Below are 17,734 nucleotides of genomic sequence, written 5' to 3' on the forward strand. Positions count from 1 at the left end.
TCTGAGCACTTAGCCAGGAGTAACCCCTGAGCATCAAACGGGTGTGGCCCAAAAACCAAAAAAAAAAAAAAAAAGAAGGGGGAAAATAAACTAAAAAATTATGACTGAAAGGAGGTCAGAGTGGTAATTCAGCAAATAAGGTGCTTGCTTTGCATATAATATAATGTGCATAATTATAGCATAATTAAATTATAATACTTAAATAATTATACATCTTTGAAAATCTATATGATAAAAATTAATATACAGAAACCCTACTTAAGTGAGGTTGAGAAGCTAAACAATAGTTTTCAGGCATGTGTAATCACCAAGTCACAGGGCCCAACATGCCTAGCACCTCAAAGAGAAAGACCCAGAAGAGAAGAAAATGCGGTCCAGCCCCTTCAGAGCTGCTGTTTAAGCTGGCTAAGGTGCACATGTGTCTTATCATGAGACTGAATTTCCAAACTGCCTCTTAGTTTCCCCCAAAATACAATTTTATTGGTGAAATAAACTAGTTGCTTTTTTTTTGGGGGGGGGGGGCGCTTGTTTTTGAGAAAACCTTAGTAACTGGGGAGAGAGGGTAGGGGCAAGATGATTCCCAAATCAAGAATTGGGGGTTGTTCCAGGGCAGTGTTCAAGGAACCATGCAGTTCCCAAGAACAAACCAGGGGCTTGTTCTTGTACATACAAAGCCTAGACTCTAGCCCTTTAAGTTATTTTCTAGTCTCATTCACTGCTTTTTCTGAGATCAACAGTAAATCTTTTGTGTGGGGGCTGGAGCAATAGCACAGTGGGTGGGGCATTTGCCTGGTATGCAGCCAACCAGGTTCAATCCCTGGCATCCCAAACTTTTACCCAAAACAAAGGTGGTTGGAACACCCTGCCTTTACCCAAATTTCTCCAGCTTCCTTGTTCCTTTTCACCTGTCCCTTTGACATGTAAAAGTAGACTGGCTTATAGGTACTTTAGTATCTCAATGAATCCTTTCCCCTTACCTGCCCAGTGGAAATTTGAACTGGTAAATAAAGAGAGGTTAAGGTTTGGCATGGTACAAAGTGGGACCACAAGTCAAGAAGCCAACTGACTCCATGATTCTCTCCTGACTGGCTTGGTTTATTAATTCTTTGTGTCTACCCTGCTTCAGACCCGTTCACCCAGGTTTGGAAATACGGCACATGGGTGATTTCACAACTGGCACTTGAATAGCGACCCAGGGACTCAAGAAGACTCTAACAATGGTGAGTGACTTGACCCTGTTGTGGATTATCACCATGACAAACCCCTCAAGCCAGACTGAGTATGCAGTGCCCTTCACCGGAACATCAGTGCACATGGCCCTGTTCTGAATGGCTTCATGTTGTATAGCATTGGAGATGGGGAGACTGTGGAGTTTGATGTCATGAAAGGTGACAGGGGTCCAAAAGCTACTAATGTATCTGGACCTGGTGGAGTGCCAGTGAAAGCTGCTTTGCTCCCAATGATATATGGTCCCCTGTGCCTGCCAGGAGTAATTTCTGAGTGCATAACCAGGAGTAAGCCCTGAGCCTTGCCAGATGTGGCCCATAAAGCGAAAAGAAAAGAGAAAAGTTGCATTTCAATGGAGAAATGTGATCCAAAAACAAAAAAGAACAAAAGTTAAAATTAGTACCACTGATCTGATCATACCATGACAACCTAATAGAAAAACTGAGTCTGGAGCCAGAGCAATAGCACAGCATTTGGGCATTTGCCTGCAAGTGGCCGGCCCAGGTTCAATCATTGGCATTCCATATGCCAATCCCTCCCCCCAGCCTGCCAGTAGCAATTTTCTGAATGGAGAACAAGAGTGACCCCTGAGCACCACCAGATGTGGGGAGCCCCCCAAAAAATAAAGAAAAAATAACTGTCTTTTGTAAACAATGCCAATATCCTTATCTAGTGTTCAGTGCCTCAATTCCTAACAAAAGACTATTTTTTTTTTTTTTGGTTTTTGGGCCACACCCGGCAGTGCTCAGGAGTTACTCCTGGCTGTCTGCTCAGAAACAGCAGCTCCTGGCAGGCACGGGGGATCATATGGGACACCGGGATTCGAACCAACCACCTTTGGTCCTGGATCGGCTGCTTGCAAGGCAAAAGCCGCTGTGCTATCTCTCCGGGCCCACAAAAGACTATTAACTATTTTCTCTGTCTGAATTTTTTTTGGGGGGGGGCCACACCCGGTGATGCTCAGGGTTGCTCCTGGCTTGGGGGACCATATGGGACGCTAGGGGATAGAACCGCGGTCTGTCCGAGGCTAGCGCTGGCAAGGCAGACACCTTACCTCTAGCACCACCGCACCAGCCCCTCTGTCTGAATGTTTTCAAACCCCAATCTTTCTGCATATAAGCATCCTTCCTATAAAATAGGGTATTAAACATGTTAACTCTGGGTCAAGTATTTCCTAGAGTTCAACAGAAGTCAAATTCCTAAACTCTTTAGTCAGCATTTAACTAAGAGCAGTGACATTTCTACTCTATTTTTTTTTCCTCTGCTTCTATTTAATCATCTGAAAGACATCACTGATCTAGTTTAAGATTGCCTAGTTCAACCCATATTACTCTTTTTAACTTTAGTACTGCACAATCCTAATCACAGACCAAAGCCGTGCATTGTGTGTGACAACCCCAAACTGTTTCAAAAGACATAAAATGGACATGTATTTCTTTAGGAGTATTTTGTGTTTTTTCTCTGACAGCTATAAGTCTTACTAAATATTCTTTCATACAGTGACGATTCTAACCACTTTTTATCTTCTCTTTATGAGCTGTTCAACAAGGAATTTTGTTGAAAGAGTCCCCCAGTTTAATGCTTATGATTGAACCATGTCATGGGGATTGTTAGACTTGTTCTTATGGCCCCCATATGCGCCAATAACGCCACGTGGCATTGCTCCTTTTTTGCATAGGCACATTAAAATGGGAAAATATTATACAAACAAATAAGATCCTATCTAATAGAGATTGGAACACACAAATCTTGTAGTGCAAAGGGACCTTACACCCTGAACATTGACATAACGACCTGGCACAGGACTCAGAAGAAAGGGCATTTTCCATTCACCCCTGAACCAGGGAAGCCATCCACAAAACATCCAGGTTTGTCTATAACATCACCTGGAAGCAATCTTCTACCACGGAAGACCCTACCACTGCTCAGAAATTGACCTGCTCAAAAGAGACTTCCCTTAAAACTGAGAAGACTTAACAACAACGACTTGCTTACAGGACAGGGCTCTCTGCATTGCCCTTTAATGGTGAGGTGAAACAAGAGGATGCTCCACATCCTGACTTCAATGTAGAATATGCAGATTCCAGGATATTTAATACAGAAACATGATACCAACAACAGAGACTGTGTGAAAAATAAAAGTGTGTTGGCACTACAGACAATGTATTGGATTGGACGATCTAGCTTGCCCGGAGCCTAGAGTTGGTCTTATGCCAGGAAACTTCAGGGGTCGGGTCTCTTTGTATTTAGGCCAAGGTTATTCCTTTCCATTCCTCTCATTTTGGTGGGCCTACGCAAACAACAATTGCCACTCAAACACCGTTTTTACTGTGCTCCTTTGACTCTAATCCTTAAAAAAAAACCACTTAAAATTTGAGGTTAACTTAAGCTAATATGCATGTAAATGGAAATGTAAAAAATACTATGCCTCTAATGTTTAAGAAGTTACGTAAGTTTTATGGCTTTAGATTGCCTTGTGTGCTGTTAAGAAATATAATGTGTTACAATCTGGGGACTTGAGGGACCAAAGTAATTGTACATGGATTCTGTTTTATTTATCTTAATGTTCTTTGGCTGAAACTTCAAAGTTAGATATCAGCAAGGGGACTTCTTCTGAGAATTATGTTATGGGTGATTGTCCTTCCACTGTAACTTTACCTTGTCTTCTTTCTTTGCATCTTTGTTCTCATAATTAAAAATAAAAAAAATAAAAAATAAAAAAAGATTGCCTAGTTCTGCAAAACCTTTTTACTGAGATATTCCAAAAGGTAAATTCTTTCTCTAATAGCAATAAACACTCAAACTCTAAAAAAAATATACTTTAACACAAAGTACTACTAGACAAGCAAGCCTATAGAAAAAAAAAACTAATATTTTCTTTATTTTTTTTCTTTTCAGAAAACATATTAGTTGTTTAATAAACAATTCTCCATGTGTTTCTTTTTGGGGCCCACACCCAGCAGCGTGTAGGGGTTACTCCTAGCTCTCTGCTCAGAAATCGCTCCTGGCAGGCTCCGGGACCATATGGGATTCCAGGGATCGAACCCAGGTCAGTCCTGGGTAAGCAGCAGGCAAGGCAAACACCCTACTGCTGTGCTATCACTCCAGCCCATTTCCATTTGTTTCTTTGGAAGTCATTATTATAACTTTGACTGATGACAATTATACTGTCAATGATTCTTTTGAACCTCCATGTTTAAAAAAAAATTCCTTGACATTAAGAAACTTAAGTTCTTTAGCAAGGATGATATAGTACAGTAGGTAAGGCACTTGCCTTGCACTTAGCTTACTTAGAATTCCTGGTCACTTAGGATTCCTGACTTAAGATCCCATACCATGGGTCCCCTGAGCACCACCAGGAAGAATTCTTGAGTGCAGAGCCCAAAGCAATAGTTAAAACCATAATATCAGATCTTCCCTAGTTCTAACTTTAGGTTACAATCTAAAGGTTACTTCATTCCTTTTGTTTTCAGAAATCACTTTTTAAAAACCTTCTGATAAGAGGCAGAACAAAAGTACAGCTGGTAGGGAGTTTGCCTCGCACGTGGACAACGACAAACCTGAGTCAGGTATGCTCTTCGGCATCCCCTAAGGTCCCTCACGCCAGTCAGGAGTGATCTGATTCCTGAACTTACAGCCAGGAGTGATCCCTGAGCACCATCAGGTGTGACCCAAAAACAAAAATAAACAATAAAAGCCACCTGATCAGAATAAGACAATTGCCCTGTAAGCAACAAACCCAAATTAGCTCGCTAACACTAATATGGTCCTTGGGCACCACCAGGATTGATCCCTGAGGACAGAGCTAGGAGTAATCCCTGAGGATAGTCAGAAGAGTGCTTCCTCTCAAAAGGAAATTAATAATAATTTCTAGGGGTGCTAGAGAGTTTGGGATTTAAGGCATTTTCCTTGTATCCAGCTGACTCAAGTTCAAATCCCTGACATCAAAACAGGTCCCTAAACACTACTAAGGATCACACCAGAGCAGAAAACCAGGAATAACCCCTCAGCATCAGAGTGTGGCCAACTGATTCCCAATTTAAAATTTGTAAATTGCAGGGGCCAGAGAGCACAGCAGTAGGGAGTTTGCCTTGCATGCAGCCGATCCAGGACAGATGGTGGTTCGAATCCCGGCATCCCCTAAGGTCCCCTAAGCCGGCCAGGAGTGATTTCTGAGCATAGAGCCAGGAGTAACCCCTGAGCACTGCCAGGTGTGACCCAAAAACCAAAACCAAAAAAATTTATAAATTGCATGACACCATACAAACAGGTCTTAAGAGTCTCTCTCTCTCTCTGATATTAAGGGTCAGTTAGAATAAAGTAAGCAAAAGGTTAAAGCTACAGAATAAAAACATATATAGCTTTCCCAATAGTTACCTTAGTGCCATTATGAAGTTCCATCAGTGAACCTAAAGATTTACTGGACCTCTTGCAATTTTTCACATCTTCTAATGACCATAAATGTACTTTATATTGAATAGGTTTATGTTTCCAAGTACTAATTTTCTAATTTTGCTTTCATACTCAAGGTCTCCATAAACAAATATCTAAACTAAAGAGTTATTTAAATTATTAACAGTGACTGGGGCCAGATGATAGCACAGCAGGTACAGAGCTTGCCTTGCAACATGCCAACCTAGGTTCAATCCCTGACAATACTCAATTACATAGTTCCCTGAGCTCACCAGGAGTGACCCGAGTGCCATAGTAACCAGTACCACCTGTGTGGTAAGAAAAAGAAAACACAGGAAAGAAAAATTAAACTATTAACAATAACAAACGACAAATAGAGAAATTTACAGTGATTCTCTCCCTTCCCCACACCCCTCATTCCCCTTTTCTACTTGTGTGGACATTTCTCACAGCATGATTTGTTGTTTTTTTTTTGTTTTTTTTTTTTTGTTTTTGTTTTTGGGCCACACCCGGCAGTGCTCAGGGGTTACTCTTGTCTATCTGCTCAGAAATAGCTCTTGGCAGGCACGGAGGACCACATGGGACGCCGGGATTCAAACCACCTTAGATCCTAGGATGGCTGCTTTCAAGGCAAACACCTCTTTTCTATCTCTCCGGCCCAGCATGATTTGTTTTAATCAACAATCCTATTAACATAAAATGTACTAATTTTGGCATAGAGAACTCTAATTAAAAAAACCTGAGATGGGGGCCAAAGCGATAGTACAGCAGGGAGGGCATTTGCCTTGCATGCAGCCAACCCTATGGTCACCAGAGCCTGCTAGGAGTAACTTCTGAGCTCAGAGCTAGGAGTATTCCCTGAGCACAGCTGAGGGTAGCCCAAAAACCAAACTAAACAAACAAACAAAAACAAAAAAAACTGAGACAGGGCTAGGAGGAATAGCATAGTGGGTAGGATATTTTGCACACGGCCAACCTTGGTTCGATCCCTGACATCTCATACAGTCCCTTGAGCCTGCCAGGAATAATTTCTGACTGTAGAGCCACCGAATGTGGCCCAAAACTCACTCACTCATCCAACTTATACCCTTGATTTTGACCTTCCAGACAAAAGAAACATTAAAGTTTTATGCTATTCTAATTAATCTCCCAAAAGTTTAACAACCATGTATAATAAGTATAATTTCTTTCTACTCTACAACACACTTGTGAATACTTTACTTTACCTACTAACAGTAAAAACCTATCACGTTCTTAAATTCTTATTTAGAGCTAAAACTACCTTATTTAACTTCTCACAAATACCACTTTTCCAATCAAGAAAAAAAAAAAACAACCAAGGCCAGAGAGACTGTATAGTGGTTAGGGCATTTACCGTGTACATGTCTGACTTGGGTTTTATCCCCGGGACCCCATATTTACCACCAGAAGAAATTCCGAACATAGATCTAAGAGTAAGCCCTATGCACTGAGGTCTGGCCCAAAACCAAAAAAAAAAGCAAAACAAAACAAAACAAACCACAACCTAAGTCTGTGTTACTGGCTATTCTTAAATATAAATCCATATATTGCTCAGGCCTGACTTAAGTATGCCGTTCTTTTACCTTCTTTACAGGATTACAATTTTGTGGGAAACACAATTTAAGCCACTCACCACTAGAGCTTTCACAGAAGCTTTGTGATGCATGAGCCTTATCCAGCTGCTGGGCCTCTATACCTGCACCCAGCTGGTTTGCATTAGCCATTTTTGAGTTTTCTATTAAGGTGTTATCTTTTCTATCTTGAGATTGAGTCTGCCGCATCTCTTCATTACATCTCAGGGCATCATCCGTTCTTAGGATAGTCAAGAGAGGCTGTGGGGAGTCTGCCTCAATAGTTTCCTTTTCTGCAGTCACTGATTTCAAACCTCTTTCACTGTCTGCACTCTTTTCCTCTTGGAGATCTGACCTATTCTCAGCACATGGTTCCATTTCTGGAGCATCATCCTCCCATGACTGGGAATCTGAGCTTTTCTCTACTCCTTCCAAAGGTTCACAGGAAACATCACCTCTTGGAGATGGTTCTTTCACATCTACGATGACAACACTTGAATCCTCTGATGTGGCTTCTTCCCAAGCTTCCTGATCCTTATGTTCTAATTCTTGGTCAAGTACTGGGAGCTTTGGAGGGGAATCAATACTAATCACACTGGTTTCAACTTCCATAGTGTCCTGGCACTCTTGTTTGGCAATTTCCTTTGAAAGACACAATCCTTGGGATTGGGTTTCAGTGAGAGAAAGATGGAGTGGCTCACTCTCCATTTCTTCTTCTTTAGGCTCCTCTTCTTGACTTTCACGCGGAGTCTCAGGGATTTCTTCCACATCAGAACCTGTCGACCCTTCCTCTGGATGATGATCTTTTATTTCCATAGCTTCTTCCTGATCTAACACACTAGAGAGTGCTTCAGATCGAGTAGCTGGAGAAGGAACTGCCTGACTCCCTGAATCACATGTGAGATCAATACAGACATCTTCTGCTACACTATCTTCTCTACCTTTGCAATCAGTAGTTAAAATGCTACTACCATCTCTTGTTTCCATGTCTTCTCCCTTTTCTCTGTCATCATTCTGACTCAGTTCTACTTGTTCATCTTGTTCTGGATTCCTTAAGACATTACTGTTTTCAGCAGGAACTGGCTTGGAATTAATAACAGAAGACATGGGTTCTGTATCTTCAATCTGTGTGTTTTCTCCATCTTCATCAATTCTATGAGAGCTCAAACTCTCCATCTTTGGGGACTGACTATACTCACTCGCAGACAGCATCAATTTACAAGAATCCCCTGTCAGCGATAGCCCAATATCCTCTGTAGAATTCTGTGGTCCAATTCCTGATGTTTTAGAACACTCAACAGTCAAAGAGGAACTATGCAAATTCCCACTTTTTTTCCCATCATTTGATCGTTCTTCTAAACTTGGAGATGGAATGAAAATGTCCTAAGGCAGAATAAAAACAGACAAATCATCATTTGTTCATAATACCTTTTCTTTTACTATAACTAATTCTTGGTTTCTAAATTAATTATTAAAGAATTAAGATCTCAGGTCTGGAAAAATAGTTCAGCAGGCATGGCACTTGCAGCCAACATGAGTTCGATTCCCAACATCCCATTAGGTCTTCTGAATCCTGCCAGGATAATTCCTATGGGCAGAGCCAGGATTTAACCAGGAGCAATGGGCTGGAGTGGTAGTATAGTGGTAAAGTGTTTGCCTTGCACATGGCTGACCCAGGACGGATGCAGGTTCGATCCCTGGCATCCCATATGTTCCCCCAGCCAAGAGTGATTTCTGATCACAGAGCCAGGAGTAACCCCTTAGCACCACTGGGTGTGGCCCAAAAACCAAAACAAACAAAAAATAGCCAGGAACATCACCAGGTGTAGCCCCAAAACAAAAAATAAACCAAAAATAATTAGACTCACTAGGCTTATGTACTCATGAAGATAAAGTTCATGATTACCAGACTTTTTGTTATTGTTTTGGCTTGGTTTTGGTTTAGGGCCACAACTGCAATCGTTAACTCAGTGAGGCTCAAGGAATGCTTTCCTGTGGTAGTTGGGGAGCTTGCTGAGCTGAGGATCAAACTCAGGGCTCCATCATATTAAGCATATATTCCTTCCTAACCTTTTTTTTGGGAGGAAGGGGTTGGGTCACACCCGGCAGCGCTGAGGGGTTACTCCTGGCTCTACAATCAAAAATTGATCCTGGCAGGCTTGAGGGACAATATGGGATGCCGGAATTCCAATCACCGTCCTTCTGCATGCAAGGCAAAGACCCTACTTCCATGCCATCTCTCCAGCCCCTTTTGAGTGTCACCCTGGTGCTCAGGGGATATTCTTGGCTTCCTACTCAGGTTTTGTTCTTGGCAGTACTCACCCATATTTGACCCCTGGTACCCCATTCATCCCTAAATACTGCAAAGAGTGATCCCTGGGCACAGAGCCAAGAATAAGCCCTGAGCACTGCCAGTGTGGCCCCAAAACCAAAATAAATAAATAAATAATTGTAGAAGTTTGGGGGCCAGAGCAATAGCACAGCAGTAAGGTGTTTGCCTTGATATGGTCAATACGGTACAGACCTCATTTTGAATCCTGGCATCCCATATGGTCCCCCAAGCCTGCCTAAAAGTTTAAAGGCTAGAGAAATAGAACAGTAGATAAGGCCACTTGAATCCTGCTTACTTGGTTTTGAATCCCTAGTAAACATATGGTTCCCTGGCACCAACACATCACTTCTGAGGATAGAATCAGGAATAACCCGAGTACTGCTGGGTGTGATACAATCTACCACCACCACCACCACCACCAACCCAAAAATAAATATTCCCAAAAAAAGAACAAAAAATAAAATGAGAGAAAGAGAGAGAAGAGGGGAGGGGAGGGGTGGGGAGGGAAGCCAAGCAGATAGTTCAAACGGCTGATGGACAAATTTTACATATTAAGGGCCCTGCATAAGAACTCCCAAGTATCTCACCAGAGTAAAGGAGTAAACCCCAACCACCACTAGGTTATTAAAAGAAAATAGAAAGAGAAAAGAGAAAAAAGACTAAGTTACAACACAATTATGGAAGGGTGGTAATACATTTAGCAGAGAAAAAAGCTGAATTTCTAAGCCAGGAGTGGAAAAAGCCAAGAGGCTTCCCAAATTATATCACAGAACCACCATCTCCAAAAAAAGACTCAAGGCTTAGTAACAGAGTCAGATAACTCTGGAAATGACCACTTTGAATGGGACTGAAAACAGGAGATCAGAAGCCAGTTCAATTCCCCAAATAATCTTTCCCTGACCCTTCTCTGCCTTAGAACTTCTAAAATAGTGTCTCAGAAACTGGAGGACAAGATGCAGCTGTAAGAAAGTATCATGGGGGCCCGGAGAGATAGCACAGCGGCGTTTGCCTTGCAAGCAGCCGATCCAGGACCAAAGGTGGTTGGTTCGAATCCCGGTGTCCCATATGATCCCCCGTGCCTGCCAGGAGCTATTTCTGAGCAGACTGTCAGGAGTAACCCCTGAGCATCATCGGGTGTGGCCCAAAAACCAAAAAAAAAAAAAAAAAGTATCATGGTTGGCCAGAGAGATGGCACAGAAGTAGGGCATTTGCCTTGCATGCAGAAAGACAGCAGTTCGAATCCAAGCATCCCATATAGTCCCCCAAGCCTGCCAGGAGTGATTTCTAAGCATAGAGCCAGGAGTAACCCCTGAGCACTGCCAGGTGTGACCCAAAAACAAAACCAAAAAAAAAAAAAAAAGAAAGCACCATAGCCAGAAAGATGGCACAGGGATTAAGGCATTAGAACTGTACAAGTCCAGCCTAATTCTAGCCCCCTTTACTAAATATGGATCCCTGAACACCACCCAGGAGTGAACCCTAAGCATAGAATCAGACATAAGCACTAAGAACTATCAAGTGTGGCCCAAAAAAAAACAAAGAACAAGAAATAACACTTAAAACAAGGTTATTAATTTTACAACTTGGATGGAATTTGCACCTGACTCCAAACACCCCAGTCTTCTTCCACTAACAAATTTCTACGACAGTGGCAGCCAACAAATAGGTATTTTCTGGGGAATCTGACATAGCCAAGACAAGTCAAGTGACATTAAGAAATGCCCAACATGGGGCCAGAGAAGTGGCAACAGAGGTAAGGTATCTGCCTTGCAAGCACTAGACTAGGACGGACCTCGGTTTGATCCCCCAGCATCCCATATGGTCCCCCAAGCCAGGAGCGATTTCTGAGCACTTAGCCAGGAGTAATCCCTGAGCATCAACCGGGTGTAGCCAGGAAAAAAAAAAGAAATGCCTAACAAAATGGTCCAGCAGATCATACTACAGTGAAATTCAGAAATAAGCACCAACTACTCAGAACTCAAATCAGGAGATGACTCACTGAACTGGAGTTCATGCTTAGCATGCAAAGGACTCTGGGCCTGTCAGGCTCCCAGAGCACCACCAGTAAATAGCCCTGGGAGCCCTCAGCATCATTGGGTCTCCTTTCAAGAAAAAAGAAAATTCAGAACTTCTAACCTTTCCTGCATCTCACTCTTAAGATGATCGGGGTTACTAAACATGAGGACTTTAATATGAAGATCAAAAACCAAAAATAGGAGCTGGAGCGATAGCACAGTGGTAGGGCGTTTGCCTTGCATGTGGCTGACACAAGACAGACCTCGATTGGATCCCCAGTGTCCCATCTGGTCCACCAAGCCAGGAGTGATTTCTGAGCTCATAGCCAGGAGTAACCCCTGAGCATCACCAGGTGTGGCCCAAAAATAAAAATTATTAACTAAAATCACCTAAAGGAATAAGAACAACCTTTTTTTTTTTTTTGATTTTTGATTTTTGGATCACACCCGGCAGCACTCTGGGGTTACTCGTGGCTCTACACTCAGAAATCGCTCCTGGCAGGCTCGGGGACCATATGGGATGCCCCATTAGAACAATCTTAAGTAAACTTCCCTTATAAAACTATTATTGTGCAATCTTTGGGGAGATAATGTACCTAAGCATACTCACAAAATAAGACAAACTACTAAGTGCTTTAAAAGGTTCAAAATATGGGGCCAGGAGCGATTTCTGTGCATAGAGCCACGAGTAACCCCTGAGCAATGCCGGGTGTGACCCAAAAACAAACAAAAAGGGTCAAATATATATATAAAAAATAGTATGGCCAGGAGCGATCCCTGAGAACAGAGGCAGTAGAAGAAAAAAAACCAAAATACTTTTTTTTTTTTTTTTTTGGTTTTTGTGTCACACCCAGCAGCGCTCAGGGGTTACTCCTGGCTCTGCACTCAGAAATCGCTCCTGGCAGGCTCGGAGGACCATATGGGATGCTGGGATTTGAACCACTGTCTTTCTGCATGCAAGGCAAATGCCTTACCTCCATGCTATATCTCTCTGGCCCCACAAAATACTTGTTTACCTTAAAACCAAGTTCACCTTTAAAGAGTGAATTGTGTGTGGGGGGGGGGGGGGAATGGTGTGATATATGCCAATGATATGAGTTTTTAATCTTTTATTAATATGGGGGCCACATCCTATAGTACTCGGGGCTTACTGCTGGCTCTACACTCAGGGATCATTACTAACAGGTTTCAGGAAACCAAATGGGGTGCTAGGGATGGAACCCAGGTCTGCTGTGTAAGGCAAGTGTCCTACTCACTATAGTCACTCTGGCCCATTAATTTGCGTTTTATAAAAGCTGAAGAAATTGCTTAAGAATTTGAATGACGGGCCCAGAGAGATAGCACAGCGGTGTTTGCCTTGCAAGCAGCCGATCCAGGACCAAAGGTGGTCGGTTCGAATCCTGGTGTCCCATATGGTCCCCCATGCCTGCCAGGAGCTATTTCTTTTTTTTTTTTTTTTTGGTTTTTGGGCCACACCCGGCCGTGCTCAGAGGTTACTCCTGGCTGTCTGCTCAGAAATAGCTCCTGGCAGGCACTGGGGACCACATGGGACACCGGGATTCGAACCGCTTGCAAGGCAAATGCCGCTGTGCTATCTCTCTGGGCCCAGGAGTTATTTCTGAGCAGACAGCCAGGAGTAACCCCTAAGCACCGCCAGGTGTGGCCCAAAAACCAAAAAAAAAAAAAAAGAATTTGAATGAAAGCAAAAAAGCAAAATGAAAAACAAAGTATGAAAATGTTATAAGTCTGGGGCCGGGCGGTGGCGCTAGAGGTAAGGTGCCTGCCTTGCCTGCGCTAGCCTAGGACGGACCGCGGTTCGATCCCCGGCGTCCCATATGGTCCCCCAAGCCAGGAGCGACTTCTGAGCGCATAGCCAGGAGTAACCCCTGAGCGTCAAATGGGTGTGGCCCAAAAACCAAAAAAAAAAAAAAAAAAAAAAAGAAAATGTTATAAGTCTATACTGAGTTTCAACATCCAAACAATAGGTACTCCAATTTTAAAATGGTGGTGGAGGGTGTTAAGAAAAAAAAAATAGGGCCCGGAGAGATAGCACAGCGGCGTTTGCCTTGCAAGCAGCCGATCCAGGACCAAAGGTGGTTGGTTCGAATCCCGGTGTCCCATAGGGTCCCCCGTGCCTGCCAAGAACTACTTCTGAGCAGACAGCCAGGAGTAAACCCTGAGCACCACCGGGTGTGGCCCAAAAACCAAAAAAAAGAAAAAAAAAATAGGGGGCCGGGCGGTGGCGCTGGAGGTAAGGTGCCTGCCTTGCCTGCGCTAGCCTAGGACGGACCTAGGACAGACCGTGGTTCGATCCCCCGGCGTCCCATATGGTCCCCCAAGAAGCCAGGAGCAACTTCTGAGCGCATAGCCAGGAGTAACCCCTGAGCGTCACAGGGTGTGGCCCAAAAACCAAAAAAAAAAAAAAAAAAAAAATCATTGGGCCCGGAGAGATAGCACAACGGTGTTTGCCTTGGAAGCAGCCAATCCAGGACCTAAGGTGGTTGGTTCGAATCCCGGTGTCCCATATGACCCCCGTGCCTGCCAGGAGCTATTTCTGAGTAGACAGTCAGGAGTAACCCCTGAACACCGCTGGGTGTGGCCCAAAAACCAAAAAGAAGAAAAAAAAATAATTGAAATGTTACAAGATTATAATAGTCACAAACTGGGCCATAATAAAAGCAAAATAATGATTACAATATAATTTAAAAAGGTAATAAAATAGGTGCTTAAAAAATGTTTGAAGTATTTGTGAAGGAGTAGGAAGATAGCTCAAAGTACTGGAATGCATATTTGCATTCCTAGCACTGTATGGGCCCCTGAACACCACTATTGTGCATTAAAAAAAATTATAAAAATATGATCACAATAAAATATCAAAAGGCTTATGTATGCATGGTGACTATTAATAACAATACTAATCTGAAAGTTATATCTGGAAGTCTATATCTGAAAGTTGTTTAAGAAAGCAGATCTTGGGCCCAGAGAGATAGCACAGCGGCATTTGCCTTGCAAGCAGCCGATCCAGGACCAAAGGTGGTTGGTTCGAATCCCGGTGTCCCATATGGTCCCCCCCGTGCCTGCCAGGAGCTATTTCTGAGTAGACAGCCAGGAGTAACCCCTGAACATCGCCGGGTGTGGCCCAAAAACAAAACAAACAAAACAAAACAAAACAAAAAGAAAGCAGATCTTGGGGCCGGAGAGGTAGCATGGAGGTAGGGCATTTGCCATGCATGAAGATGGACGGTGGTAGTTCAAACCTCGGCATCCCATATGATCCCCCGAGCCTGCCAGGAGGAATTTCTGAGCGTAGAGCAGATGTAACCCTTGAGTGCTGTCAGGTATGACCCAAAAACCAAAAAACAAAAAACAAAAAAAAAAAGCAGATCTTGGGGAAAGAAAGTACAGCAATTTATTGCACTTGGTGTCAAGTAGGGTGCTAGCCTTACACAAGGCTGACCCACAATTGATCCCCACCAAACCTTATGGTCCCCTGAGCCTTGCCAGGGGTAAACAGTGGTACAGGTGGGTATGGCACAAGAAAAAAAAAAGATACTTATTTCACTTGTCTAGCACATGATCAACCAGGGTTTGATCCCCAATACCACTGAAGGAAAGTTCCTGAAAGGTTTCCCAAGCCCTCCAGGAGTGATCCCTAAGTGCAGAGCCAGAATGTAGCCCAAAAAGCAAACAAAAAAGTAGATGGTTCCAGTTTTCCTGTGATGTGTGGTAAGAACAAACCAGATTCACAAATCACTTAGTAATATATACAAATATGAAATCATAATGCTGTTTACCTATAATCACTAAATTATCACATGTAAATTCTATCTCAATAATTTTAAAAAGCTTAAAGAACTGAAAGTAGCTATTTCTGAGCACAAGTTGTGCAAGCAACACAACTAAAGGATGCAATTCCCAGCAAGCACCAAAGGCCGAGTGTAAAAGCAAGTCACAACACATTTCTGGAAGAGTGGTAATGTATTATTACATACATACTTGATTGTGGTGCTTTGAGGTAATATATTTAGCAGACGAGAGAAAGCTGAATTTCTAAGCCAGGAGTGGAAAAAACCAAGAGGCTTCCCAAATTATATCATAGAACCACCATCTCCAAAAAGAGATTCAGGACTTAGCAGAGTCAGATAACTCTGGAAATGACCATTGTAGATGGGACTAAAAACAGGAAAGATTAAAAGTCAGTTCAGTTCCCTAATCAAGACATTTTTTCCTCTCCCTTGATCGTTGGTCTTCTTTTTTTTTTTTTTTTTTTTTTTTTGGTTTTTGGGTCACACCCGGCAGCACTCTGGGGTTACTCGTGGCTCTGCTCAGAAATCGCTCCTGGCAGGCTCGAGGGACGATATGAGATGCCGGGATTTGAAGTGCCGTGCTTCTGCATGCAAGGCAAACACCCTACACCTCCATGCTATCTCTCCGGCCCCCCTATATTGCTGATGACTCAGTATAGAAACAATTATATAACTTCAGAAAGAATAATTTGAATATGGAGCCATACTCAGCATCCCATGGTCTCCCAAGCACTGCCAGGAGTAATCCCTGAGCAATGCCAGGTGTGGTCTAACCCCCTCTCACAAAAAGTGACAATAGGACAACAGGAAAAGAAATAGTACAATGATAAAATGCTTGCCTTACATTCAACCAAAGTTCAATCCCAGTACTACCTCCAAATCCCACAAGGAATAATCACTGAGTAAAGGCAGGAATAATAAGCCTTAAGCAACATTAGATGTGCACCACAAAAAGAGTAACGTGAAAATAATGCAACACTGAAAATCCATTATATGAGCCACAATAGGGGGTAGGGTACTTGCCTTACATGAGACAAACCCAGGCTTGGTCCCTAGCATTCCTATAATATGGTAATCTCCACCAGGAGTAATACCTGAGTAGATCCAGGAATCACCTAAGCAGGCCAGGTGTGGTCCCTTCCCCACAAAATAGTCATTATAGGGGTCAGAGAGATAGCGTGGAGGTAGGGCATTTGCCAGGCATGCAGGAGGACGGTGGGTCGAATCCCTGCATCCCATAAGGTCCCCTGAGCCTGCCAGGCGCAATTTCTTAGCACACAGAGCCAGGAGTAACCCCTGAGCGCTGCCGGGCATGACCCAAAAACCAGAAAAAAAAAATTATAATGCGATATTAACTGGAAAAAGCAATTCAATTTGTATGCTTAGTAAAACAACTTAATTTTTCAAAAACAGGCATATAGAAGCAAAGTAAGTTGTGTCACTGTAGAATAAAAATTTAATGTTTTAGAATTTTTTTTTTTTTTTTTGGTTTTTGGGCCACACCCTGTGACGCTCAGGGGTTACTCCTGGCTATGCGCTCAGAAGTTGCTCCTGGCTTCTTGGGGGACCATATGGGACGCCGGGGGATCGAACCGCGGTCCATCCTAGGCTAGCGCAGGCAAGGCAGGCACCTTACCTCCAGCGCCACCACCCGGCCCCATGTTTTAGAAATTTTAAAACTATACATTTTTTTTTTGGTTTTAGACCATACCGACCAGTGTTCAGTGACTACTTCAACTCTGTGCTTTGGGATCACTCTTAGTGATACTGAGGGGATTATACAGTCTCAGGAATTAATCCATATGTCCTGTATAAATAGCATGTATTCAGTCCTTTGAGCTATAACCTTTTGCTAAAAACTTGGAACTATATAACCTTTGAGCTTGTAGACATAATAAGTACATATAACAAGTTGTTAGATGATCTAGAAATATTCTAAAACTTGGGGTTTGAGCAATAGTACAGCAGGTAGGGTGTTTTACCTTATACATGGTCAGTCCAGGTTTAATCCCCAGTTCCTCATATGGCCCCCTGAGTACCACCAGGAATGATTCCTGAGTGCATAGCCAGGAGTAACCCCTGAGTATGGCCAGGTATGGCTCAAACACAAAAAGATGAAAATAAAAAGAATTCTAAAACTAGACTGTAGGATCAGTTACACAACTCTATACTTACTAAAACATCATAGAACTATACACTCAAAAAGTTTGAATTTATCAATAATATGTCTGAAAATGTGGAGACAGAGGGGCCAGACAGATAACATGGAGGTAGGGCATTTGCCTTGCATGCAGAAGGACGATGGTTTGAATCCCGACATCCCATATGGTCCTCCGAGCCTGCCAGGAG

The 17,734-nt window shown here is 42.9% G+C and overlaps 1 protein-coding gene across 1 annotated transcript in view; it reads right to left on the reverse strand.

Moving 5' to 3' along the window:
- TP53BP1 (tumor protein p53 binding protein 1) overlaps positions 1-17,734 on the reverse strand; it is a 90,577-nt gene that overhangs the window by 44,464 nt on the left and 28,379 nt on the right. The window contains exon 12 of the mRNA XM_049782526.1: positions 7,295-8,615. Within this exon, the coding sequence (XP_049638483.1) occupies positions 7,295-8,615 (1,321 nt within the window). The remainder of the gene's footprint in view (positions 1-7,294; positions 8,616-17,734) is intronic.

This window comes from Suncus etruscus, chromosome 10 (assembly GCF_024139225.1).
Source record: "Suncus etruscus isolate mSunEtr1 chromosome 10, mSunEtr1.pri.cur, whole genome shotgun sequence".
Lineage (NCBI taxonomy): Eukaryota > Metazoa > Chordata > Mammalia > Eulipotyphla > Soricidae > Suncus > Suncus etruscus.